At 46.3% G+C, this 27,898-nt stretch overlaps 1 protein-coding gene across 8 annotated transcripts in view; it reads left to right on the top strand.

Moving 5' to 3' along the window:
* TMEM120B (transmembrane protein 120B) overlaps positions 1-27,898 on the top strand; it is a 63,796-nt gene that overhangs the window by 10,670 nt on the left and 25,228 nt on the right. For 6 of the 8 annotated variants that reach the window (XM_060118120.1, XM_060118118.1, XM_060118122.1 and 3 more), the window contains 3 exons: positions 1,059-1,173; positions 24,921-25,039; positions 26,826-26,942. In XM_060118120.1, the coding sequence (XP_059974103.1) occupies positions 1,066-1,173; positions 24,921-25,039; positions 26,826-26,942 (344 nt within the window). In that variant the 5' untranslated portion in view covers positions 1,059-1,065. Of the gene's footprint in view, positions 1-1,058; positions 1,174-2,533; positions 2,709-24,920; positions 25,040-26,825; positions 26,943-27,898 lie in introns of those variants that run through there. The other 2 variants (XM_060118121.1, XM_060118115.1) reach the window with 1 other exon arrangement.

Raw genomic sequence — 27,898 nt, 5'->3', positions numbered from 1 at the left:
GCAAAGAGTCCCCTCTAGGATCAGCCGAGCCCTGGTCAACCCATGCTTGCAAGTACAACTACCGGAGGCCAGGGAAAGAGCTACCTGAAATGATCAGAGGTACGAGTGTGTGGCACCTACACAGGCCCAGGAATACAGCCTGCTCCTGCACCAGCCAGACTGGAAAACTTCATGATTCGTGGGCACTGGTCTTGCCTCAGTAGTGGAGAAAAATTAGCTCCAGGCTGAGCACTCTTTTGGTCCCAGGTAAGTGTTAAAAGCAAGATTCAGGGCTTCCCTGGTGGCGCAATGGTTAAGAATCCGCCTGCCAATGCAGGGGACACAGGTTCGAGCCCTGGTCCGGGAAGTTCCCACATGCCGCGGAGCAACGAAGCCCGTGCGCCACAACTACTGAGCCTGTGCTCTAGAGCCCATGCTCCGCAGCAAGAAAAGCCACCGCAGTGAGAAGCCCGTGCACCGCAACGAAGAGTAGCCCCCACTCGCCACAACTAGAGAAAACCCGCGCGCAGCAACGAAGACCCAACGCAGCCAAGAAAAAAAAAAAAGCAAGATTCAAAAGGATCAAATGGTTTCCAAATAACCACATCCAATATAAAGCTCAAGAATATTTTTTAGAACTACTAAAATACAAAAGAAGGAGGAGGAGGGGGAGGAGGAGAAAAAGGGAGGTGGAAGGCAACAAGGTAGACTTCACAACATCTGACATCCAGTCAACAATAAACAGGCTTGCAAAAAAAATCCTGTTTCACCCTTTTTGAGAGGTGTTGTTATGGGTTAAATTGTCTCCCAAAAAGATATGTTGAAGTCCCAACCCCCAGAGATGAGAATCATAAATCAAAGTTGGTCATTAATTAGCTGGGAATCTTGAGTAAGTCACGCTCTTTTTCACGCCTCAAATAAGAACTGTAAATGTTTCTCTGTGTGCTCTTGTGCATTTTCCCCATTCAGAGTTCTCAGAGGGGTCTATGAACCCCAAAAGTTGAGAACCTCTGCAGTAGATGATCTTTAATGTTTATTCCTTCAACAAATATTTATTGAGGGCCTACTGTGTGCTTTAGGGATCCAATGATGACCAAAACAGAGACAAGACCCCTAAGATCTCATGGAGATTATATTATATACCCATGGAGGGAAACATGCAACCAACATGGAGATGAACACTTTCATATAATGGTAAGTTGTATGAAGGAAATAAAGCAGGTGAAATGTGACTGGGAGGAGGCATGACCCGTTGGGTGTTCAGGAGCAGTTTTTTTTTTTTTAGAGGTGTTGTTACAGGTTGAATTTTGTCCCACAGAAAGATATGTTGAAGTTCTAATACTCACTCCCTCAGAATGTGACCTTACTTGGAACTAGGTTTTTGCAGATGTAATTAGTTAAACTGAGATGAGTTCATGCTGGAGTAGGGTGGGCCCTTAATCCAAGGAGACTGGTGTCCTTATAAGAGGAGAGGACACACAGAGACAAGCATGTAGGGAAAGAGGCCATGTAAAACAGAGGCAGAGATTGGAGGGGTGAAGCTGCAAGCCAAAGAATGCTGAGGGTTGACCACCACCACCATAAGCTATGAAGAAGCAAGAGAAGATTCTATTCAGAGTCTCAGAGGGGTATGATCTTGCTGACTCCTTGATTTCTCACTTCTAGCCTCCAGAACTGTGAGAGGATACATTTCTGTTGTTCACGCCACCCAGTTTGTGGTACTTAACCCAGTTTGTAATTAGGGCAGCCCTAAGAAACTAATACAGGTGTCATTTGAACTAAGGCTAGAATGATGAGAAAAAGGCAACCATATGAAGATTTAGAGGGAAGAATATTCCATGCAAGGGCAGGAAGAAAAAACAAACAAAAACCGTGGCTGGAGAGTACTTATTGAGAGGGATGAGATAGGAGATGTGACTCGAAAACTAGGCAGGGATAGATCTTGCAGGACCACGCCCGGGAGGTGAGGGAATTTGGATTCAATTAGCATTGCGGTGGTTATATCAGTTGAGCGACAGAAACAGCTGTCAAGAGAGTCACCTAGAGTCTTAGAGGGCAGGATCAAGGATGTATTGGTTGAAGTAAATAATGACAATGTGAGATGACAGGGCCCTCTCTGCGCTTCCCCGCCCTGCCCGGCGACCTTGCTGGATGGTGAACGTCAGTTCTGGCATTCCAGGCCGTCGTTGGCTTTGGCTCAGTTAAGGCAATGCTCCCCCCTCCGCAATCTCCCTTCTACCTCCCGACCGCAGACACCCCCAATACACACAATTTAAGTAAAATAAGCTCTACAAATGCGGTTTGCGGACAAGTTCCCCACCCAGACTAGGCGAGGGAGATTCTGGAGGCGCAGAAGCGTTCCCAAGGTGGGCAGCAGTAGACCCTTCCAAGTTCTGCAAAGCTACAACAATCCCCCGGCAGGCGCCCGGCGCGCGGGGGCGGAGCGGGGCGGAGCGTGCGCATGCGCAGGGCCTGACTCCCGGCGAGGGGTGGGGCGGGCACCAGGGCCGGGGCTGTGACGTCAGTTGCGCGCGTGGCTCCCGCTGCGCAGGAACAGCTGGTGCCTCGGAAGGCGGCCGGCAAGCGGACAGGCGTGGGGTGCTGGTGGCCGGCCGCGCCAAGCTGCAGGAGCAACCCCCGCCGCCTCGCACCACTGCACCATGGCCGGCCAGCTGGAGCGTTGCGAGCGCGAGTGGCACGAGCTGGAGGGAGAATTTCAGGAACTGCAGGTAGGACCGGGCCACCTAGTCCTGAAACTCTGCTACCTGATGTGCAGGGTATTCCCCTTCCTGCTTGCCCAGCCCGGGCGGTGGGAACCATTAGGGCCCAGAGGTTGCCCCTGGCTAGGCCCTGGGGGCTGGTGGTCCGCGTGAGCCAGCCCCCTCCCATCTCCCAGTATTTCAGTTCTTCATTCCCTTAGGGCGCCGAGTCGAAGCTTCCCATTTCCCCCGCCCTCGCGCCGGTTCTTTGCTCCGCGCACCTCCTTCGCTGCAGAAAGTTGGTCTGTGGCCTCTGAGGGGAAGTTCCAGGCGTGTCCATGTGGGGGAGGACGGAGGGGACAGGTATGTTTGGGGACTTAAAGAGAAAGCCCAGCGCCCACCTTCTCAGGGCTCTCCCCTGACCCCACCGCCGCCCTCCAGCTTTCGGCAGCTCCACTCCTCCTTTACTCTGGCGGGCCAGCCCTCCTCTGCAGCTCCATTTTGAGAGATGTGCTTGGGAGCCATTCACCTTGAACCCGTAGACTTTGCTTAGGGGTTAGAGACCCCTGTTCTCAGTCTTTGGGGCTCCTGTGTCTGTGCCCGCCTCTCCGACGCTGCTGCAGGCCGAGTTTGGCGTTGTGGATGACATCTGTCACTTGTGACAGCTGGGTTGCCTCCTTTAGTGATAGAGGCTGCTCCCAGCCCTCACCCATTTGGCCCAGAGCCTTACACTGGGTGGGGTGAGGGCGGGTGTAAGAGGCCCCTTGAGAGAATGGCATTGCCGCTGCGTGGGCCTGGCAGGAGGAGTTGTTTCTGATAGGAGGTTCGCAGAGAGACCTTGGTGACTAAAGACGCCTCAGGAAACCTTAGGGTTGGCCAAGAGGGATGCCTGGACCATTTGTGGAGATAAGGCTGTTCCCTCCGCAGCTACCGGATTGTGTCTCTTTTCTCTAGAGTTGGGCTCTGTTTGCCTTAAATCACATGGAACACCCCGGCCCGCTCCTTCTTGGCCTCAGCTGGAGCAGTGACATTTTCTCTGTCCATGTAGCTCTTGTCTGCAATTTGGTTGGCCTCTTAGTGTGTCCAGAGGAGGGGAGGGGAGATTGGCAAGGGTGTCTGTGATGGGTCTTTCTAGAAATGATGTCGTAGGTCCAGATGAGTAGAGAGAGGGCTGCTGGAGAGACTGAGCGGGAAGGCGGGTGCTTTTTCAGGCATGAGCACAGGGTAAGGTACCAGAACCAGAAGGGTACTTTTTCTTGGCCTGTCCAGCATGTGTGGGTTTGTGCCCTTTCCTTCAGGCCCAGGGCTTAGTGCCCACTCAGTTCCCAGGGGACCCTTCAGGCTCCACTGCCATCGAGAAGACTCAGCTATTTCTTAACGCTTTGTCCTGCTAGGCTCTCAGGTCATGTCTAGCTGTGGAGCCATGGAGGGTATTAAGGTGGGGAGTGCTTCAGAGCTATGCAATTAATGCAATTAACAGCAATTAGATAAAGGAGACGTTTGATTTGTTGTTATGTTCTTACTTGGTGTCTCTGGGGCTCAGGTGTGTGAGGGACAGAGAGGAATTGGGAATTAACCCTGGATTTTGTCCCCTGGTGCACAGCAAGGGCTGTAGAAGGGCTGACCGGGGTGGAAACCGTGATGTCCCCTGCTCACGTCTTCGGCAGTAGGGGAAATGGACTGGACTAGGTCTGACTTCTCACCGCTCCCCCCAACCCCCATAATAAATGTAAGAGCTCTGAACTCCTGAGATGAAAGTCTCTAGAAATATGCATATAATATGTAGGGTATATGTTGTCATTATGTATGTGTTGGGTGGACTTTCAGATATGAGACATTTGTTGAGGAACAGGGAGGTCACAACAGGTAGGCAGGTGGGCAAGATTAACAATAGGAAGGGTCTTTTTTTTTTCACCAGAAAATACCGGCCTATCTTAATTTGCCTATATCTGCATCAGAATCTGGGATTTGTGGGTTTCATGTTCATATCTCTCTGATTCTGTCTTTCTTGGGATGATGTATAATATCTCTGTGTTTTACCTCTCCTTCCCTTTTTCCAGTGAAGGGAGGAAAGAGGAAATCTAATTTCAGATCCTAGAGGATTTGAAAGGTCTTTGGAATTCCTCCCCACCCCTAAAAAAGTCATAATCTCTGGGACTTTCTAGAGGAAAGGATCTGTTTTCTTTTGCCTGTGATTTGCATCTGCCAGGGCCTCTCTGGACTCAGGGGCAAGGTCGAGTCACTGTGAGGACTTTGGTTTTGCCTGGTTGCGGTTTCGGCCATGCCGGTGAATTGAGCATCAGTCTGAGACCAGTGCGTGTTTGGCCCTGTGGCCTGTGCTGTGACCACAGAAGGTCACTTACAGATGTGGTGGCAGGTGATTTAATGAGCATTTCCTGTCTTGCATCTCTGGAAACCTGACCTTGTCCCTCTGCACCCAGGAAGGACGTGGCCTGAAGAGGCCTTTCCCTAACCCTGACCTCACAGAAATGCAGGGGCCTGGTAGGCCATTGTAAGATTTTTGGCTTTTGTTACCAATGAAACGGGCATCCCTCTGGCTGCTGTGTATAGAAGAGACATGAGGCGGACAGGGTGGAAGCAGGAAGATAAGTATTATTTTATTAAAACCCTTTTAAAAAAAAAAACCCTGTGAAATAGATCCCGTTATACCCATCTTACAGAGTGAAAAATACCCCAAATCACCCAGCTTATGAGTACTGGATTCAGGATTCAAACCCAGGCATTGAACATCAGAGTCTATACTCTATTTTTTTAAATTTTTATTAGAGTACAGCTGATTTACAATGTTGTGTTAGTTTCAGGTGTATAGCAAAGTGAATCAGTTATACATATACGTATATCCACTCTTTTTTTTTTTAGATTCCTTTCCCATATAGGTTGTTACAGAGTATTGAGTAGAGTTCCCTGTGCTATACAGCAGGTTCTTATTAGTTATCTATTTTATATATAGTAGTGTGTATATGTCAGTCCCAGTCTCCCAATTTATCCCTCCCCCCCATCCCCTGGTAACCATAAGTTTGTTTTCTGTATGCGTGACAGAGTCTGTATACTCTTTTTTTTTTTTTTTGCGGTACGCGGGCCTCTCACTGTTGTGGCCTCTCCCGTTGCAGAATGCAGGCTCCGGGCGCGCAGGCCTAGCGGCCATGGCTCACAGGCCCAGCCGCTCCGCGGCATGTGGGATCCTTCCGTACCGGGGCACGAACCCGTGTCCCCTGCATGGCAGGCGGACTCTCAACCACTGCACCACCAGGGAAGCCCTGTATACTCTTAACTACTACCCAAGGCAGGCCTGTGCCCTGGGTACTCTTTTGTTTCTCTCCCATCTTGCATTGCCTTCCAGGCCTCTTTCCCTAGAAGTGGGTTATGTGGAAAGAACTCCAAACAGGGAGTCAGGATTCCTAGGTTCAGGCCTGAAGTCTGCCACTGTCTAGCATCTGACCTTTAGCAAGCTGCCTCTCTGAGCTTTTCTCTATCTAGAAAACAAAGCCTGACAGTAATAACAGCAACGATAAGAGCTGACTGTATGATACATGGATTATTCCATTTAATCTAAACTACAGCCTGACTTTATAGATGAGAGTGAGGCTAAGAGATGTTAAGTAACTTGAAACTCGAGGAGCCAGAATTTGAACCCAGGCCTGCTGTATCCATCAGATACTTTTTGGGTTCCTAACACAGTGGGCTCCAACAGTATCCTGAGACTCTTGGCTCTAGAAGGAAACTTTTGGACTTGTGGGGACTCATTTCATTTGTACGGTGCTTTAACATGATGCGTTAGTAAGGATTCTTAGTAGTAAGTGGCAGAAACCCAGTTGAACCAGCTTTAAGCCAAAAAACAAACAAACAAAAATGTTTTATTGGCTCATGTAGTGGGAAGTCCAGTGGGAAATGGCTTCAGGCAAGGCTGGATCCAGGTGCTTCAATGATGTCTGTGTGTGTTAGTGTGTGTATGTTTCCTCTATGTCAACTTCATTCTCAACAATCTCTCCCATGTTGTGGCAAAGATGAGCATTGGCAGCCTCAGACTGATATCTACCAGTTCAGCAAACCTCAGAAGCAGAACATCTTCTCTCCTGTAATTCTAGCAGGAGTCCCAGGGCTAACTCTCATTGGCCCGATTTGGGTCATGTGATTATCCCTTGCTTAACCAGACCCTGTGGCACTAATTGGCTGGGTCTTGGTTAACATGTCTCCCCTGGAGCCCAGGACTGGGATAAGTGCTGTTCAAACCACATGAAATAAGAGTGGTGGAGGGGTGGTCCCATGAAGGAAAATCAAAATACTGGTAGTAAAAAAAACAAACAAACAGAGAAGGATGCTGGACAGATATCTTTTTAGGGGTAATAGAAACAGTCTATATCTGTGCCTCACAAACTGTGTTAAGGCACCTCCAAGGAGCTGCAGCAAGCTTACAGGGGCACTATGGGATAATTTAAATTTTCAAGGGAAACACAATATCTGTCATTAAAAAGAATGTTTCACACATCTTTTTTTTTTTTTTTTTTTTTTTGCGGTATGCGGGCCTCTCACTGTTGTGGTCTCTCCCGTTGTGGAGTACAGGCTCCGGACACGTAGGCTCAGCGGCCATGGCTCATGGGCCCAGCCGCTCCGCAGCGTGTGGGATCTTCCCGGACTGGGGCATGAACCCGTGTCCCCTGCATCGGCAGGCGGACTCTCAACCACTGTGCCACCAGGGAAGCCCCACACATCTTTTTTTTTAAAAAATAAATTTATTTATTTTATTTTATTTATTTTGGCTCTGTTGGGTCTTTGCTGCTGCGCCCGGGCTTTGTCTAGTTGTGGCGAGTGGGGCCACTCTTCGTTGTGGTGCGCGGGCCTCTCATTGCGGTGGCCTCTCTTGTTGTGGAGCATGGGCCCCAGGCACGCAAGCTTCAGTAGTTGGGGCACACAGGCTCAGTAGTTGCGGCTCACGGGCTTAGTCGCTCCCTGGCATGTGGGATCCTCCCGGACCAGGGCTCGAACCCACGTCCACTGCATTGGCAGGTGGACTCTCAACCACTGCGCCAACAGGGAAACCCCTCCCACACATCTTTTTAATGATGTCATATCTTTGTGAAGTTGGGTTTTTGGGGCTGATTAAAATCAAATACTATGTGAAAAGCAATTTAGAACAAGAAATGAGGATGACGGTGTCCAATCTATTCCCAAGGTTTGGGATTTTGTGCAGAGCCCGACAGGCACACACATCCGTAAATAATTTTGGTTACTTCTGAATGAAATAAAAACACTTTTGTCAATTTCTGTATATTCTTTTTTTCCCAAGAGGCTACTAAGTTGGTAGGACATAAATACTTTTCAATTATTTGGCTTAAGGACTCTGTGAAAAGTTTACTGAGACACTAAGGGTGTGGTGAACCAACAAAGTTTGGGAACCTTTGTTTTATGTCCTGATTGTGGTGGTGGTTACACAACTATATGTATTTGCCAAAATTCATTATGTACACCTGAAAATTGGTGAATTCATATGTAAATTCTACCTGTAAAGCTGATTTTTAAAAACCAGTACATGCCTGTTACCTATATCTCATCCCCTAGCTCTTCCACAACTGAGGAAACTAAGAAGTGGCAGACTCTGGACATGAAGGCAGTCTGACTCTCAAGCCTAATCACTTAACCATTGTGTTATCCTGTCTTCCAAATGCCTGACATGCATGCTGATGCCCTCACTTGCTGCTCCTATAACAGACATTACTAATCGATCCTGGCACATGACTCAGAATCTTTCCCAGTATAGAATTGATACAGTTTAGGTGAAGTCAACTTGCCATCTTTGGTAGTGTTTCCATGGCATACTGAGTCTTAGTTCAGTATATTCAGCATTCAGAAATCTTTATTTGATGTTGATTCCTTGGAAGGAGAACTATATAAATGCAGTCTCTTGAAAACTTAGCACCAGCCACACCTGTAAGTGACCACATTTTAGCGGTGGCCATGGCTCTGTTGTAGTCTGCTGGGTTGCCTACCAACTTGCAATGCTCCTAGACCAGGGCCCTGTCTGAAAATGGCATATGATTCCATTGCCGGCAATTCTTTCTTTCTTTCTTTCTTTCTTTTAAATTTTTGGCCGCACCACGTGGCTTGCAGGATCTTAGTTCCCCGACCAGGGATAGAACCCTTGCCCCCTGCAGGGTTCGGACTCCTAAGTGTGGATTCTTGAGTGCGGACTGCTAACCACTGGACTGCCAGGGAATTCTTGATTGCCGGCAGTTCTTGCAATAAACGTTGGCTCAGGAATTGTGACTCAGCCAAGTTGTGTTAAAAGGGCATCTCTAGATGTTTCACAGCTGTGCTGGCACCTGGGCTCATTAACCTCATCTTCCCACTGGGGCAGAGTTTGGGGCCTCAGAGGACAGGAGAGGTGGCAGATCTCCAAATCCTCCAGCAGAAATTCAATTGTTTGTGTCTCCCATACATGGTATAAAAGGATGGTAATCAGACATGTAGGAAAGGAGCTATGGGTATCTCAGCTTACAGAGCCAATGTTAGTGTCTGTCTGTCTCTCTCTGATCTATTCTACATTTTTATAAGTAATACATATCCACATAGTTAAAAACTCAAATAGGAGATATGTATAAGAATTCTGTAACAGCTGAAAACTGGAAACCTAACTGTCCATCAAAATGGATAATTCCACTGAACATCCATAGAGTGTGGCATGAAGATCAGAATGAATAAACTAGAGCTATAAGTATCAACATGGATAAATATTTTAAAAAGAAAAGCAACATTGGGAGGAGATATGGGGATATATGTATATGTATATGTATAGCTGACTCACTTTGTTATAAAGCAGAAACTAACACAGCCTTGTAAAGCAATTATACTCCAATAAAGATGTTAAAAAAAAAAACCCACCAAAACCTCAAAAAAAAAAAAAAAAACCCAGCAACATTGAGTGAAAAGTTGCCAAGGGGTATGTATAGCATGACATGTATAATAAAGTTAAAAGCATTCAAAACAGCACTACGTTTTGCTTACTGATACATGTCTATGTAGTACAAATATAAAGACTTGCAAGGGAGTGATATGGGCCAGATTCAGTATAGCGGAGATTTGGGCAGGGCCCTGGCAGGAAGCAAATGACTCTTCCGAATGGGTGTCACTGAAAAGAGTCTAAGGAAGGGACTATTTACAGAGGTGTGGCAGTTTAAAGACGAGGTCCCTGGAGCTGGAACCAGTCCTCATCCTAAAGAGGCAGAGGGAAGGGGCTGTCACCAGAGCTTGTTGCAGGGAAAGGGGAGCTGCAGGACAGGAGCTGCAGTGGTCGAAAGCTGTAGCAAAGCAGGGAGGAGGCAAGAGGAACCAATACCCCAGCCTCTTTCTCCTCCCGCCCTCCAGTCTTCTGTCCTGGCATCCCATTGGCTAGGTAGGAGGCAGGGCAAGGGAGCCTGGGAGATGCAGTCCATAGCGGTCAACCTCCCAGGGCACAGAGAAAGACAGAAGTGATCTGGGGTAGGCGTGGGGGTGGACATAACCAGCACAGAGGTTCCCCTCTTTGGGGGCAGCAGATGGGAATACCACGTAGAAAGAGTACATAGGGCCTTTCAACTCTTTGTGCCCTATTATTTCTTAAACTGAGGGTGAGAATATGGGTATTAATGTTATATTTGTTTTCTATTATATGATTTTCTGTCTTTTTCAATATGCCTGAAATATTTCATAATAAAATGAGCAGGAGACCAAAAAGTAACCTAACAGTACCAAAAGGCTTATTAAAAAAAAATAGTCTCGGGCTTCCCTGGTGGCGCAGTGGTTAAGAATCTGCCTGCCAATGCAGGGGACACGGGTTCCAGCCCTGGTCCGGGAAGATCCCACATGCTGCAGAACAACTAAGCCCGTGCGCCACAACTACTGAGCCTGCGTTCTAGAGCCCACGTGCCACAACTACTGAAGCCCACGTGCCTAGAGCCTGTGCTCTGCAACAAGAGAAGCCACTGCCTGCACACTGCAACAAAGAGTAGCCTCTGCTCGCTGCAACTAGAGAAAGCCCGCGCACAGCAACAAAGACCCAACGCAGCCATAAATAAACAAACAAATAAATAAATAAAGTCAGTCTCAGTCATTTATGTGGTTATGACCATGCAAATATCATTTACTGAAGAATTGAGTAGTGTATGATGCTTGCATTTTCTCTTGGAGATTTTTTTTTAATTAATTAATTTATTTTTGGCTGCATTGGGTCTTTGTTGCTGTGCGCAGGCTTTCTCTAGTTGCGGTGAGTGGGGGCTACTCTTTATTGCGGTGCATGGGCTTCCCTTTGTTGCAGAGCAGGGGCTCTAGGTGCGTGGACTTCAGTAGTTGTGGCACGTGGGCTCAGTAGTTGTGCCTCTAGGGCTCTAGAGCTCAGGCTTAGTAGTTGTGGCGCACGGGCTTAGTTGCTCTGCAGCATGTGGCATCTTCCCAGGCCAGGGCTCGAATCCATGTCCCCTGCATTGGCAGGAAGATTCTTAACCACTGTGCCACCAGGGAAGTCCAGCATTTGATTCTTTGCTGACAATATTTACCTTATAACTATACTCTTTCCCCCTGCCTCCAAAGCTCTATCTTTAGATATTTTATCAAGTGTGTCTCTTTTTTTAAAAATAGATCTTCATTGGAGTATAATTGCTTCACAATACTGTGTTAGTTTCTGTTGTATGACAAAGTGAATCAGCCATATGCACATACATGTCCCCATGTCCCCTTCTTCTTGAACCTCCCTCCCACCCCTCTAGGTGGTCACAAAGCACTGAGCTGATCTCCCTGTGCTATGCAGCTGCTTCCCACTAGCTATCTATTTTTACATTTGGTAGTGTATATATGTCAATGCCACTCTCTCACTTCGTCCCAGCTTACCCTTCCCCCTCCCCGTGTCCTCAAGCCCATTCTCTACGTCTGCATCTTTATTCCTGTCCTGCCTCTAGGTTCTTCAGAACCTTTTTTTTTTTTTTTAGATTCCATATATATGTGTTAGCATATGGTATTTGTTTTTCTCTTTCTGACTTACTTCACTAGTATGACAGACTTTATATCTAGCCACCTCACTACAAATAACTCAATTTCGTTTCTTTTTATGGCTAGTAATATTCCATTGTATATATATGCCACATTTTCTTTATCCATTCATCTGTCGATAGACACTTTGGTTGCTTCCATGTCCTGGCTATTGTAAATAGAGCTGCAATGAACATTTTGGCACATGACTCTTTTTGAATTATGGTTTTCTCAGGGTATATGCCCAATAATGGGATTGCTGGGTCATATGATAGTTCTATTTTTGGTTTTTTAAGGAGAAATGCAAATCAAAACTACAATGAGGTATCACCTCACGCCGGTCAGAATGGCCATTATCAAAAAATCTAGAAACAATAAATGCTGGAGAGGGTGTGCTGGAAAGGGAACCCTCCTGCACTGTTGGTGGGAAGGTAAATTGATACAGCCACTATGGAGAACAGTATGTATGGAGCTTCCTTAAGTGTGTCTCTTTGCTTGGTGTTGAACTAGATAGTTGGGAGGTTGGGACTTGCTTCGGGCAGCAGAATAGAGTCCTTTCTTCCATAGCTGCTTGTGTGCTTTGGTGCCCCCAGCACTCTGGGTTATTTTTGGAGGTAGCAGCTTGAAGTGGGGGTCAATCACGTTTAATAAGCTGGTACTCCTTGCACTGTGTGCAGAGACCCGACTCCCAGTGTTCAGTGAGTGTCTCCCTTGCTCCAATACACTGCTGCCTAGTTTAGAAATAAAAATAGTGGTTTGGCATTCTGGCATTTTCTTTGAAAGTTAAACATATACTTACCATATGACCCAACAATTCCATTCCTAGGTATCTATCAAAGAGAAAGGAAAATATGTATCTACACAAAGACTTGTACATGAATGTTCATGGCAGCATTATTCATAGTACCCAAAAAGTGGAAGTAACCCAAATGTCTAACAGCTGGTGGATGAATAAACAAAATGTGATAAAAATGCTGAGTAGTAATAAAAATTGATACATACTACAACATAAATACACCTCAAAAACAGTATGCTACGTGAAAGAAGCCAGACGCAAAGTCACATATTGTATGATTCCATTTATATGAAGTATCCAGAAAAGACAAATCTATAGGGACGGAAGGTGGATTAGTGGTTGCCAGGAGCTGGGAGGAGGGAAGAGTGGGGAGTGAGTGCTCATAGGCACTGAGGATCTTACTGGATAACGGAATGTTTTAAAACTGGATGTGGTGATAGTTGCATAACTTGGTAAATATATAAAAATCACTGAATTGTACACTTAAAATGAGAATTTTATGACATGTAAATTATACTTCAGTAAAGTTGTTAAAAAATGATGGTTTAGGGGCTTCTCTGGTGGCGCAGTGGTTGAGAGTCCGCCTGCCGACGCGGGGGACATGGGGTTGTGCCCCGGTCCGGGAAGATCCCACATGCTGCAGAGCGGCTGGGCCCATGAGCTATGGCCGCTGAGCCTGCGCGTCCGGAGCCTGTGCTCCGCAACGGGAGAGGCCACAGCAGTGGGAGGCCTGCGTACTGCAAAAAAAAAAAAAAAAAATGATGGTTTAGGTTCTTGGTTTGGTAGAAAAACACCCAATATGGTTGTTCAGAGATCTACATTTTTACGTGCCTATTTAGTTTTTGTCTTGATGAAGGATTTTTTTAACCAGGCTCCAAGTCCTTGTTTTTGGCATCTTTAAAATGACAGTGCCCAGGGCAAGAGCTTGGTAATAAAGTCCAAGATTTATGGCTTCTCTTCTTACCTGGTGTGGTTAACTTTGCCCAGATGGAAAGCTCTGTTCTTTGGCATGTTAATCTAGATTCTGACACTTGCCTCTTAAATGAAGACACTCAACCCCAACTGGCAAAGCCACACAGAATAAAATGACATTTGTTTGCTTACATTAATAGGGAAGTCAAAGGTGTACCGCCTTCAGATATAAGCCGATCCAGGGGCTTAAATGAAACCATCAGGGCTCAGCCTTTGTTTGCCTCTCCATCCTGTTTTCCTCTCAGTTGGGTTCATTCCCAGGCAAGGCAGCCCCATTAGCTCTGGGCTTATATCCTGCTACCTTGAGAACGAGGGGAAAAAGAGTTTCTTTTTTTTTTTCAACAGTTCTGATGAAAGCCCCACCACTGAGGTTCATTGGTTTTTTTTTTTTTTTTTCTTTTTGCGGTATGCGGGCCTCTCACTGTTGTGGCCTCTCCCGTTGCGGAGCACAGGCTCCGGATGCGCAGGCCCAGCGGCCATGGCTCACGGGCCCAGCCGCTCCGCGGCATATGGGATCCTCCCAGACCGGGGCACGAACCCGTATCCCCTGCATCGGCAGGCGGACTCTCAACCACTGCGCCACCAGGGAGGCCCGGTTCATTGGTTTTGAATGCTCGTCCCTGAGTCGGCCAGCCTGGTCAGGAGGCTGATATTCTGATTGGCCAGGCCTGGGTCATTTGCCCTGGAACCTGGGGTAAACCTGCTCCTAGCCAGATCTCATGGACTGAGTGTTGGGGAGGGATGGATCTCCAAAGAAACCATAGGGACATTAACCAGAAAGGGAACAGCTGCTGAGCTGGCAAAAACAACAGAAAGCTTCCATCTGGCGAGTAGTTGCATTCAAGGCCACAGGGCTGACTGCAGGCCTTGAAAGGCAGGATTGGATTGCCTCAGTGTGGCTCATCCTTCTACTCCTGGAAAAAACATCTCAAAGCACAAGTCCAACTGAGGGTGTGTGGGGACTTGCCTGGTGGCGCAGCGGTTGAGAATCCGCCTGCCAATGCAGGGGACACGGGTTCCAGCCCTGGTCCGGGAAGATCCCACATGCCGCAGAGCAACTAAGCCCGTGCACCACGACTAGTGAGCCTGCGCTCTAGAGCCTGCAAGCCACAACTGCGGAGCCCAAGTGCCACAAGTACTGAAGCCTGCGTGCCTAGAGCCCATGCTCCACAATGAGAAGCCCACGCACCGCAGCGAAGAGTAGCCCCCGCTCGCCACAAGTAGAGGAAGCCTGTGCACAGCAATGAAGACCCAACGCAGCCAAAAAAAAAAAAAAAGACAGCTGTTGTCAAATGGTACAGCCTCTCTGGAAAACGGTATGGCAGTTCCTTGAAAAAGTTAAACATGGATTACCTTATGATCCGGAAATTCTACTTCTGGTTATACACCCAAAAGAATTAAAAGGAGGGACTCGAACAAATATTTATCCACCCGTGTTCATAGTAACATTATTCACAATATCCAAAAGATGGAAGCAACCCAGGTGTTCATCAACAGATGAGTGGATAAAATGTGGTATATACATACTGCAGGATATTGTTCAGCCTTAAAAAGGAAGGAAATTCTGCTACATGCTACAATTTGGATGGACCTTGAAGCCATTATGATAAGCCTAAATAAGTCAGGCACAAAAAGTATAAATACTGTATGATTCAACTTATACCTAGAGGAGTCAAATTCATAGAACTAGGAAGTAGAGTGGTGGTTGCCAGGGGCTGGGGGGGGAACAGGAAATTGAATTATTGTGTGACAGGTTTGGAGTTTCAGTTGGAATGATGAAAAAGTTGTGGAGATGGATGGTGGTAATGGTTACTCAGTGATGTGAACATATTCGATGCCACTGAGTTGTACACATAAAATGGTTAAGATGGTAAATTTTATGTGTATTTTATTACAAGTAGAAAATTTTTTTTAAATTTAATGATTAACATGGTAAATTTTATGTTTTATATATATATATATATATATTTTTTTTTTTTTCTTTGCGGTACACAGGCTTCTCACCATTGTGGCCTCTCCCTTTGCGGAGCACAGGCTCCGGACGCGCAGGCTCAGCGGCCATGGCTCACGGGCCCAGCCGCTCCGCGGCATGTGGGATCTTCCCGGACTGGGGCACGAACCCGTGTCCCCTGCATCGGCAGGCGGACTCTCAGCCACTGCGTCACCAGGGAAGCCCGTGTGTTATATATTTTTACCACAGTTGAAAACAGATTGAGAGACAGCAGCCTGGAAAACAGTTAGAATCCAAGAAATGAGTTGGTAACCTTTCCTGCTGCTTGTGGGACCGGCATGAGGTACAATCAGCAGAGACTGGGCGTGGGCAAGGAGTGCCCTGGGAATGGAGAGCGTGTCGCACTAAGGGCCTTGTTTCCAGCCCCCCAGACCCCACGTTGTCCTCAAGACTGGCAAATCCTGAGCCTGGAGCCGAGGACAGGGTGGACTGGAGGTGTGGTCTCCAGTATCGGATCTCCCTTGGGAAGTGGTTCTAGCCAATGGCAGAGAGAGAGACGGAGAACTCTTAGGGATCAGGAATGATTGTATGTGCCAAGGGACGAAATTATGGGAAGAGCCATGGACTTCCTATCCCTGCTCAGTCTGATGCCTTAGGATTGGGCAGAAAATATCACCAGTGAAGCATCAGAAAAGTGCCCTTAAGAAAGTCAGTGGGGGCTTCCCTGGTGGCGCAGTGGTTGAGAGTCCACCTGCCGATGCAGGGGACGTGGGTTCGTGCCCCGGTCCGGGAAGATCCCACATGCCACGGAGCAGCTGGGCCCGTGAGCCATGGCCGCTGAGCTTGCGCGTCCGGAGCCTGTGCTCCACAACGGGAGAGGCCACAACAGTGGGAGGCCCGCATACAGCAAAAAAAAAAAAAAAAAAAAAAGAAGAAAGTCAGTGGGGGGACTTCCCTTCCCTGGCGGTGCAGTGGCTGGGACTCCGTGCTCTCACTGCACAGGGCACAGGTTCGGTCCCTTTTCAGGGAACTAGGATCCCGCAGGCCGTGCAGGGTGGCCAAAAAAAAAAAAAAAAAGTCAGTGGGGATAGCAGTGAGTGTTGCTTGGTGAGGTGTGGAGGACAGCTGTCATATGCTGTGGGTGGGAGTGTAAATTGTCACAGTCACTCTGCAGGCAATTTGCCAAGATCTGTTAAAACTAAAATCAAGCCTGTGCCCTGTGACCCAGCAATTCCACTTCTCTTCCCCAGAGACACTTCCACATTTCCCCAGAGAGACAGTGCAAGGATATTATTCAGTGCTGCATTGTTGGTTATAGTCAGAGACTGGAAACAACCTAAATACCCAGTGATAGGAAAATGGCTAAATAAACCGTTGTATGTCCACAGCATGAAGTACTGCACGGGTCTAAAAAAAATGAAATACATCTATATATTCTTATGTGGGTAGATCAATAAGACATTGTTGAGTGAGAAAAGAAAGTTGTGAAATCATATCTATATTCTGATACTGTTAATATATTTTAAAAAATCCGAAGTATGTGCTTTAGGGTATAAGCTATGCTGCTGTAGCAAAGAGATATCCTAACAAAAGGTTTTAAATGAGGTAGCTTCTTTCTTTCTCACATTAACGGTTCAGAGCGGGGTGTGGTCCAGGGTGAGTGGTGTTCCAGTTATCTGTTGCTGCCTAAAGCAACAGTTATTGCATTTTGCTTACAGAGTCTGTGGGTCAGGAGTTTAGGCAGGGCATGGTGGGGATGGCTTGACGGTGCTCCATGAGGTCAGCGGCCTTAGCTGGGAAGACGTGAATGACTGGGAGTAACTCACATGGCTGGGGCTGGAATCATCTGGAGGTTTCTTGACCCTCATGTCTGGGACCTGAGCTGGAATAACAAGGTTTGTCTTAGTTGGGGCTATTGATCAGACTGCCTCCATGTGACTTCTCTGTGTGGTTAGGGTTTCCTTGCAGCATGGTGGCCCCAGGGTAGTTGAACATTTTGTTCCAAGAGCTTGTGTTCCAGCAAATAAGGCAGAAGCTACGTGGCCTTCCGTGACTTTTTCTCAGAAATTGTATAGTATCACTTCTGCCATTTAAAAAAAATTGAGGTATAGTTGACGTAACAGTACTATGTTTCAGGTGTACAATACAGTGGTTCACAACTTTCTTTAAAATAAATTTATTTATTTATTTATTTGGTTACATTGGGTCTTCATTGCTGTGCACAGGCTTTCTCTAGTTGCGGTGAGCAGTGGCTACTCTTTGTTGTGGTGCGTGGGCTTCTCATTGCGGTGGCTTCTCTTGTGGTGGAGCACGGGCTCCGGACGCATGGGCTTCAGTAGTTGTGGCTCGTGGGCTCTAACGCACAGGCTCAGTAGTTGTGGTGCACAGGCTTAGTTGTTCACGGCATGTGGGATCTTCCCGGACCAGGGCTCGAACTTGTGTCCCCTGCATTGGCAGGTGGATTCCTTTTTTTTTTTTTTTAACATCTTTATTGGAGGATAATTGCTTTACATTGTTGTGTTAGTTTCTGCTGTAAAACAACGTGAATCAGTGATATGCATACATATATTCCCATATCCCCTCCCTCTTGCGTCTCCCTCCCACCCTCCTTATCCCACCCCTCTAGGTAGTCACAAAGCACTGAGCTGATCTCCCTGTGCTATGCGGCTGCTTCCCGCTAGCCATCTATTTTACGTTTGGTAGTGTGTATATGTCAATGCCACTGTCTCACTTCTTCCCAGCTTACCCTTCCCCCTCCCCGTGTCCTCAAGTCCATTCTCTACGTCTGCGTCTTTATTCCTGTCCGGCCCCTAGGTTATTCAGAATCTTTTTTTTTTTTAGATTCCATATATATGTGTTAGCGTATAGTATTTGTTTTTCTCTTTCTGACTTACTTCACTCTGTATGACAGACTCTAGATCCATCCACCTCACTACAAATAACTCAATTTCGTTTCTTTTTATGGCTGAGTAATATTCCATTGTATATATGTGCCACATCTTCTTTCTCCATTCATCTGTTGATGGACACTTAGGTTGCTTCCATGTCCTGGCTATTGTAAATAGAGCTGCAATGAACATTGGGGTACATGACTCTTTTTGAATTATGGTTTTCTCAGGGTATATGCCCAGTAGTGGGATTGCTGGGTCGTATGGTAGTTCTGTTTTTAGTTTTTTAAGGCACCTCCATACTGTTCTCCATAGTGGCTGTATCAGTTTACATTCCCACCAGCAGTGCAAGAGGGTTCCCTTTTCTCCACACCCTCTCCAGCGTTTGTTGTTTGTAGATTTTTTGATGATGGCCATTCTGACTGGTGTGAGATGATACCTCATTGTAGTTTTGATTTGCATTTCTCTAATGATTAGTGATGTTGAGCATCCTTTCATGTGTTTGTTGGCAATCTGTATATCTTCTTTGGAGAAATGTCTATTTAGGTCTTCTGCCCATTTTTGGATTGGGTTGTTCGCGTTTTTGATATTGAGCTGCATGAGCTGCTTGTATATTTTGGAGATTAATCCTTTGTCAGTTGCTTCATTTACAAATATTTTCTCCCGTTCTGAGGGTTGTCTTTTCGTCTTGTTTATGGTTTCCTTTGCTGTGCAAAAGCTTTTAAGTTTCATTAGGTCCCATTTGTTTATTTTTGTTTTATTTCCATTTCTCTAGGAGATGGGTCAAAAAGGATCTTGCTGTGATTTATGTCATAGAATGTTCTGCCTATGTTTTCCTCTATGAGTTTTATAGTGTCTGGCCTTGCATTTAGGTCTTTAATCCATTTTGAGTTTATTTTTGTATATGGTGTTAGGGAGTGTTCTAATTTCATTCTTTTACATGTAGCTGTCCAGTTTTCCCAGCACCACTTATTGAAGAGGCCGTCTTTTCTCCATTGTATATTCTTGCCTCCTTTATCAAAGATAAGGTAACCATATGTGCGTGGGTTTATATCTGGGCTTTCTCTCCTGTTCCATTGATGTATATTTCTGTTTTTCTGGCAGACGGATTCTTAACCACTGAGCCACCAGGGAAGTGCCTAGTGGTTCACAATTTTTAAAGGTTATATTTCACTTATACTTATGATAAAATGTTGGCTGTATTCCCTGTGTTGTACAGTATATCTTTTTTTTTAACATCTTTATTGGAGTATAATTGCTTTACAGTGGTGTGTCAGTTTCTGCCTTATAACAAAGTGAATCAGCTATACATATACATATATCCCCATATCTCCTCCCTCTTGCATCTCCCTCCCACCGTCCCTATCCCACCGTCTAGGTGGTCACAAAGCACCAAGCTGATCTCCCTGTGCTATGCGGCTGCTTCCCACTAGCTATCGATTTTACATTTGGTAGTACATATAAGTCCATGCCACTCTCTCACTTCGTCCCAGCTTACCCTTCCCCCTCCCCATGTCCTCAAGTCCATTCTCTACTAGAATATATCCTTGTAGCTTATTTATTTTATGCATAGCAGTTTGTACCTCTTAATCCCCTACTCCTATCATGCCCGTCTCCCCCTTCTCTCTTCCCACTGGTAACCACTAGTGTGTTCTCTGTATCTGTGAGTCTGTTTTTGTTATATTCACTAGTTTGTTTTATTTTTTTAAGATTCCACATATAAGTGATATCATACCGTGTTTGTCTTTCTCTGTCTCACTTATTTCACTAAGCATAATACCCTCCAAGTCCATCCATGTTGTTGCAAATGGCAAAATTGCATGCTTTGTTATGGCTGAGTAGTATTCCACTGTATATATATACCACATCTTTATCCATTTATCTGTTGATGGACACTTAGGTTGCCTCCATATCTTGGCTATTGTAAATAATGCTGCTGTGCCTATATCTTTTTTAATTAGTGTTTTCATTTCCTTTAGATATATACCCAGGAGTGGAATTGCTGGATCATGTGGTAGTTCTATTTTTAGTTTTTTGAGGAACCTCCATACTGTTTCCACAGTTGCTGTACCAATTTACATTCCCACCAACAGTGTACAGGGGTTCTCTTTTCTCCACATCCTCGCCAACATTTGTTAATTGTGGTCTTTTTGATGACAGCCATTCTGACAGGTGTGAGCTGATATCTTCCTGTGGTTTTGATTTGCATTTATTTGATGATTAGCAGTGTTGAGCATCTTTTCATGTGCCTGTTGGCTATCTGTATGGCTTCTTTGGAAAAATGTCTATTCAGATCTTCTGCCCATTTTTTAATCAGATTGTTTGCTTTTTGGGTAATTTTGACATATTTTATTGGTCAAATCAGCCACAAGCCTACTGGTATTTAAGGAGAGGGAACAGAGAACCCACTTCTCTATGTGAGGAGTGCTAAAGGCTTGGTGGTCTTGTTGTAAAATAATCACAGGTGGGAAGCCCTGTCACATGAGGTCACCCGGGATCCAGGTTCATTTGGCTGAGGAGGGCACAGTGGGCTTTGTCATTTGTATTATGTGGCTTCTATCTCTGGTTTCAAGGTAACTGGATCCATTGTTGCCATATGCCAGCCAGGGAAAGAGAGAGTGGAGGGCAAGCCATTCCTTATAAAAATGTGGTTCAGTTATTCTTGGCAGAAAATGTTGGCTTGACATGTGAAAAATGAATAGCTAGAAATGGCAGGTGTAGTGGTTAAAAAAATGTGGTTCAGAACTTACATCACTTCTGCTTGCAACCCAGTGGCTAACTCTTGGTCATATTGCTACACCTAGCTGCAAGGGAGGCTGGAAAATGTCTGTAGCTGGACAGCCACGTGCCTAGCTACCACTCAGTAGGGTCCTGTTATTAAAAGGAAGCAAAGGAGAATAAGTATTAGGGACGATTAGTTTTTGCAACAGTGTGTATTTTTCATATATATATGTATATATAGTTAAGTGTGTGTATATAGAAATAGGTCTATGTGGAATATAGAAATACATAGATACATACAGTCTGGAAGAATACATAGATCTAGAAGAAACTGGTAACAGTGGTTACTTCTGGAGAAGTGGGAGAAGACAGGATAGGGGTATATTCAAAGCCGACTCTAGCCGTAGCTGCAGTGTTTTAATTTTTAACGAGGATAATGTCTTCATGTTTACTTGTAGAATTAAATATTAATTTAAACTGAAGGCCTGGTAAGCATCTGGCTACCGATGTTTTAGTCTTGGTCTTCTCGTGCTGTGGTGGGACCCAACACCAAAGAGTGCCAGGAGGTGGCATGGCCCAGCTGGCATTGCTGGGGACTCTCAGTCCAAAGACCCCACATTCTCAAAGGCTGCTTAGTTGGGGGTCTCTCTGCCCCCATCCTCCTCGTCCAGTTCTGGAGGGTTTCCTTTATTACCAGCAGATACTGGTTGAACATTGAGGACTGTTTTGGCACTGAAGCCTCTCTCTGTACAGATTACTTATTAATTACAGGTAGAAAGCTGGTCACTGTACAGTGGAGAAGACAGGTGGACACCACCTCTCCCAAGCAATCAAAGTTAACATCACAGACACCACGTCCCTCCTGATGGGAGACACTGAGGGCCCAGCGTCACTTTACTGGCATTTCTGTCCCAGGTGCATAACTAAAATTCAATCATGAGGAAATATCAGACAAACCAAGGTGGAGGGACATTCTCCAAAACAACTGGACCGAACTCTTTAAAAATGCCAATGTCACAAAAGACAGAAGTTGAGAAGCTGGTCTAGACTAAAGGAGACCAAAGTGATGTGAATAGTAATATAGGGCATCAAACTGAATTGGGTCCAGGTCTGGGGGGAAATTGCCATCAAGAGATAGTTAGCATCCAAATTTGAATTTGGATGGTATTTGAGGTGATAGTATTGTATTGTATCAAAGTTATGTTTTCTGTATTTGATAATTGAATGTATAAGAGAATGTCATGTCCTTAGGAAGTATGCACTAAAGTATTTAGGAGTAAAGAAGCCTATTGTCTACAACTAACTCCCAAATGGTTTAGAACAGGAGTAGACAAACTCTTTTGGCAAAAAAGGTCAAGTAGTGAGGATTCTGGGCTTTGCGGGCCATGTGGTCTCTGTCACACTACTCTTGCTCTGCTGTTGTGATGTCACAGACAATATATAAATGAATGGGCATGACCGTGCTCCAGTGAAGTTTATTTATGGATACCGAAGTTTCAATTTCATATACTTTTCACGTGTCACGAAGTGTTCTTCTTTTGATCTTTTCCAACCAGGCAAAAATTATTTCTAGCTTACTGCCCATACAAAATCAGGTGGCCAGATTTGGCCGGTGGGCTGTAGTTTACCGATGCCTGATATAGAAAAAGAATACACCCAACACACATAAACGCGCGCACACACACACACACACACACATGGGAATAAAGCAAATATGTCATAATGCTAACAGTTGGTGAATCTGGGCGAAAGGTATAGGGGAGTTCTTTGTACTCTTACAATTTTTTTGGAAGTTTGAGATTATTTATTTTATTTTAAATTTTTTGGCCACGTCGCATGGCCTGTGGAATCTTGGTTCTCTGACCAGGGATCGAACCCAGGCCCCCTGAAGTGGAAGCACCGTGTCCTAACCACTGGACTGCCAGGGAATTTCCTGGAAGTTTGAGATTATTTAAAAATTAAAAGTTAAATTAAAAAAGAGACACAATTTTCCTCTCTTGGGGCCCGGGAAGGAGTGAGGAAACTATAAATTCAGGGGACTGAGCCTTCTCTTCTGGGGGCCAAGGGAGTCTCGCTCACAGCATTCTTCCATGTGGCTCCTAATTGCTATCTGTTCACTTCTGGGCCTTCACTTTTTCCTTATTTTTTGGCTTAACCTTCATATCTAGGAACCTGCTTGACAGACTTGAGAGTTTAGGCTCTGGCCTCCCTGTCTGACCATCCTCTTTTTCTCTCTCTCTCTGCTATTACAATTCTCCACCACCCAAGCAAAGAGCCACTTTAAATATGTTCATTGGGGCTTCCCTGGTGGCGCAGTGGTTGAGAGTCCGCCTGCCGATGCAGGGGACATGGGTTCGTGCCCCGGTCCGGGAGGATCCCACATGCCGCGGAGCGGCTGGGCTCGTGAGCCATGGCCACTGAGCCTGCGTGTCCGGAGCCTGTGCTCCGCAACGGGAGGGGCCACAGCAGCGAGCGGCCCACGTACTGCAAAAAAATATATATATATATGTTCATTGGATTATTGTTTTTAATTTTATGGTCCCTGTCCCCCATATTGTTTTCTCCAAATTGTTGGTATTTGTCTTAGATTATCAAACTCTAGAAGAAACTGGTTGTTTCCCTGCATATGGCATTGTTTGGGGGGAGGTGTGCTGTGGCAGCAATGTTGAGAAATTACTGTGTTCCATTCTCCCTGCACTGGGGTGAAGTCTCTAGTATTTCCTCTGGCCTTATGGCCCTGAATGGTTATTTCCAGGAATGAGATGTTGAGTGTATTGGAGTGACTGTGCCTGGGGTAGGGAGGGTTGGCTTTAAGGGAAGAGGTGTGTCCTTTTCTTAGTTGACTTAGCAAGAACTCTCTTCATTGCCGGGATCAAAAACCCAGCTCAAACTGGACTAACTGGAAAGAAATTTATTAATTCATGTAACTAAGAGTATTAGATAGCATTACATTCAGAGTTGGTTAGATCCAAGGGCTGAAATGGTGCTATGAGAATGCTGTCTCTTACCATGTCTCAATTCTGTTTTCCGTTTGGCTTCATTCTTAGGCAGGCTTTCTCCACTCAGCAGCCCCAGGTGTACCTTCTACCAGATTAGCAAACCCAGGAGAAAGAAGGCATCACTAAACCAATACTTCTAGGTAAAAGTCCCAGGGCTGACTCTCATTGGCTCAGTTTGAGTCATGTATCCGCCTCTGAACCAATCAGTTGCCAGGGGATTGGAGGATACTGATTGGCCAGGCCTGGATCACATGACCACTCTTGGCATGGGAACTGTTAGCTCTACTCAAACCATCTGGATTAAAACTTGACAAGAGGTGGCTGACCTCTCAAAGGCATATTTGGTTGCTGTTCCCATCAGGAAGGATGGAACCTGCGCAGGAAAAAACAGTAGTTCCTTATTACAGAAATGCTGTGCTGTGCTGCCTTCCCCAAATCCAGTCCCAATTTTGTAAGCCACATCTTGGATATGTGTAGTTGTATCATCTTTTCTTTCCTCTCTCTTTTTTAAAAATTAATTTTATTGGAGTATGGTGGCTTTACAATGTTGCATTAGCCTGCACTGCACAACAAAATGAATCAGCCATACACATACAGATATTCCCTCCCTTTTGGACTTCCCTCCCATTTAAGTTACCACAGTGTATTAGGTAGAGTTCCCTGTGCTCTACAGTATGTTCCCATCAGTTGTCTATTTTATACGTAGTATCAATAATGTATAAGTGTCTATCCCAGTCTCCCAGTTCCTCCCACCCCACCCCTTTCTCCCTTGGTATCCATAGTTGTATCATCTTAACTGTGAAACTGATTTCTGTAGTCACATCCCCAGACACAAGCAAACTGAAAAATGACCCCATTATGTCCTCCTGCACATGCTACCTGGGCTGCTCCATCCCTTAGGATACTCACAGGATCTACAGGCAGAAGCTGGAGGAGCTGACCGCACTCCAGACTTCGTGCAGCAGCTCCATCAACAAGCAGAAGACACGACTGAAGGACCTGAAGCGCACACTCCAGAGGTAGGCTGGCTGAAACTCAAAGGCTCCCCTGGTTTTAAGGGACAGAATCCCAACTCAAAACTGGCCTGGCTTGAGCAGAGAATGGAAATTTTAATGGAAAAAACCAGGAGTGGCTTCAGACATCACTGGATCCAGGGGTCAAAGGGTGTTTTTAGGAATCTGTTTTTTTCCTCTAAATTCTGCCTTCCTCTAGGTTGGCTTTACTTTCTGGCTGAGATAGTCACTGAGATGGCCACCAACCGTGCCAGGCTTTTATCCTCCAGCCTTTCTTCCTACTGGCTTGGCCATACCAGCAGAAGTTCTGGGCGTGATCCTCATTGGCTGGAATTGGTCTTGTACCCATCTGCAAACCAATCATTGAGACTCTGGTTGGACAAGGCTCGGTCATATGTTCACTTTATGGACCTGGGGCATGGGACAGCCCTACTTGAGCCATACGGGAGGGGGAAGAGGATGAGGCGTAGTTCCCCAGAGGAAAGTTGTTCTAATAAGTCCTACTGGGTAGGTAAATAGCAAGTATCCTTCTCACGGGTGTGGGAGCTCACTCCTCACCAGGCTCTCTGGTGTAGGGGGTCCAGCATCCCTGGTGGGGATATGCTTGAGCTCCTGACTTAGTTCAGTCAGTCCCTGAGGCCAGGATCACCTGTTCACTTCCTAATCCCGTGTCTTCATGGCTTGAGAAGTGCTCTCATCCCCTGCAGGTGAAGGCATCCACTGGATACTGTGACCCCCTAGGGAGGCAGGAAAACAGGCTCTGAGTGGCTTGTCCCAGGTCACTTAGCTGGGCCTCCATTCCAGAGTTTGTGACAATTCTGGAATCCTGGTCAATTCTTCCTTTCCCTGGTGGACAAGTTTTGGGGACGGTTACTGATTATACCCCTATCCTTGACTGACCAATTTGGAAATGGAGGCCCGTAAGTCATGGTGTAGAGTGTGGATGGTTCCATGTAATGACATCACCACCCTTGGAAAAACACATCTTACTGATGACAGGATTCAAGAGTCTTTCATCTGTCTAGGGTTTTTCAGTCGTGGCACTATTGATAATTCTTTGCTGCTGGGGGCTGTCCTGTGCGTTATCGGATGTTGAGCAGCATCCCTGGCTTCTACCCACCAGATGCCAGTAGAACCCTCTACCCCTGTCTCGACAACCAAAATGTTCCCAGACAGTGTCTTCATGGTTTGGGAAGTGCTCTCATCCCAAGTTTCCCCAGTTGAGAGCCACTGAGTTAGAAGGTTGACCCGTGAGTTATGTTCTCACACCAAGGACCCCTGCTATTCTGAGAGTGTCTATGACTTGTTTTCCTGGTTTTGAGATTAAGTGTCACCAAAGAATAACAGTCAGACCTTGGTTGGTTGACTGCTTATACTTTCAAAGCATGCTTCCTGTCTGTACTCTTAGTAATCTTCAGGTTGTTCGTATAGAATAACCTGGAAAGTAGCACTGCCAGTAGATATCCATTGAACTTGTACTTTGTGTCTGGTATTCTAAATGCTTAACATTGCATTTAGTCACTTTATTCTCACATTGATATTGTCTCTAAGGTAAGACTGATGGGATCCCTGTGTGTGAGGTATGGAAAATAAGGCAGAGAGGTTGAAGGACATTCCCAAGGTCACGGACTAGCAGGGAGTCAGCCTCAGACGCAGAGAATACAGATGGAGGACGGAGGTTGTGAGAAGCCTCGCGATGGCACGATGGGAGGGCGGTACCCAGCGTTTCCAGATTCTTCCTGCAGTCTGTGTAACGCCCCTGCTTCTCTTACGCCCACACCTCTGACCACAGGTACAGGCGCCACGCCAGTCGGGAGGAGGCAGAACTCGTTCAGCAGTTGGGCGCCAGCGTCAAGGAGCGGCAGAATGTCTTCTTTGACATGGAGGCCTACCTGCCCAAGAAGAACGGGTAGGAGCTGGGGACCTGCTCCCCAAGCCCCAGCGCTGTGGGCAGATGCCCCGGCCTGGAGCGCCTGGGCTGTGTGACTCCTGCCTCCCTGTTGGGGCTTGAGTTGGAGGTGAAAAGGAGGGAACAAGGGCAGGAAAGAGAAGGAAGCTTCCTTACACGTCTCTCCGTGGACCCAGGAGGGGACCTCAGCCCCTCCCGTGTGGTAGTGACATTCCTGGAAGGGCTTTTTCAAGGAACAAGATGAAAGATCTGGTTCCCGGGATCTGCCACATGCCTGATGCCACCTGGGGTCCAGAGGAAAGGTGTTCTCTCTCAAGAGAACAGACATTGATGGAGAGCCTGCTGTATGCCTGGCATCGTGCCGGGGGCTCTCCTGATGTCACTCACTTCACCCTCAGCCACCTGGTGAGTCAGGTCCAGGAATCTCCATTCTGCAAGGGTCAGAGAAGAGACATCAGGCAGTATCTTGCCCAGGCGGCTCAGACCGGGTTTGGCTGAGCCAGGACGTGAGCACTAGACATTCTGACTCTAGAGCTTGTGTTCTCTCCATCTTCCTCCTTCAGAGAAGTCCCATCTCCTTCCTCAAGTGACATCACCGCCACTCTGTTCCAGAGAGAGATCCTTACAATATTGTATCATGACTTGACGTGGGCAGCTAAAAGTACGTCCTGGGAAGCACCCTGACTTTTTTCCTGGTTTGGCCTAGCCCTAAGTCAGAGCCTTCTACCAGAGCCCTTGCTCTTGTCTTCTTTTTTTGCTGTATTTGGTTAAAAACTCTAGGCTTTGGGTGGCGATAGCTTTCTACAGAATGAAACAGCATAACCTTCTTTTCGAGCGTGGCTCAGATCCACTTTCCCAGCTCTGATCTCCCTAGTCCTCTGTGCATGTTACATTAGTCAGGGGTCCTTGGACTGTAAATGACAGGAAACCCGACTCAAAGTTGCTTAATTAAAAAT

Source organism: Mesoplodon densirostris, chromosome 15 (assembly GCF_025265405.1).
Source record: "Mesoplodon densirostris isolate mMesDen1 chromosome 15, mMesDen1 primary haplotype, whole genome shotgun sequence".
Taxonomy (NCBI): Eukaryota; Metazoa; Chordata; class Mammalia; order Artiodactyla; family Ziphiidae; genus Mesoplodon; species Mesoplodon densirostris.
This window is presented reverse-complemented; position numbering and strand designations above follow the sequence as displayed.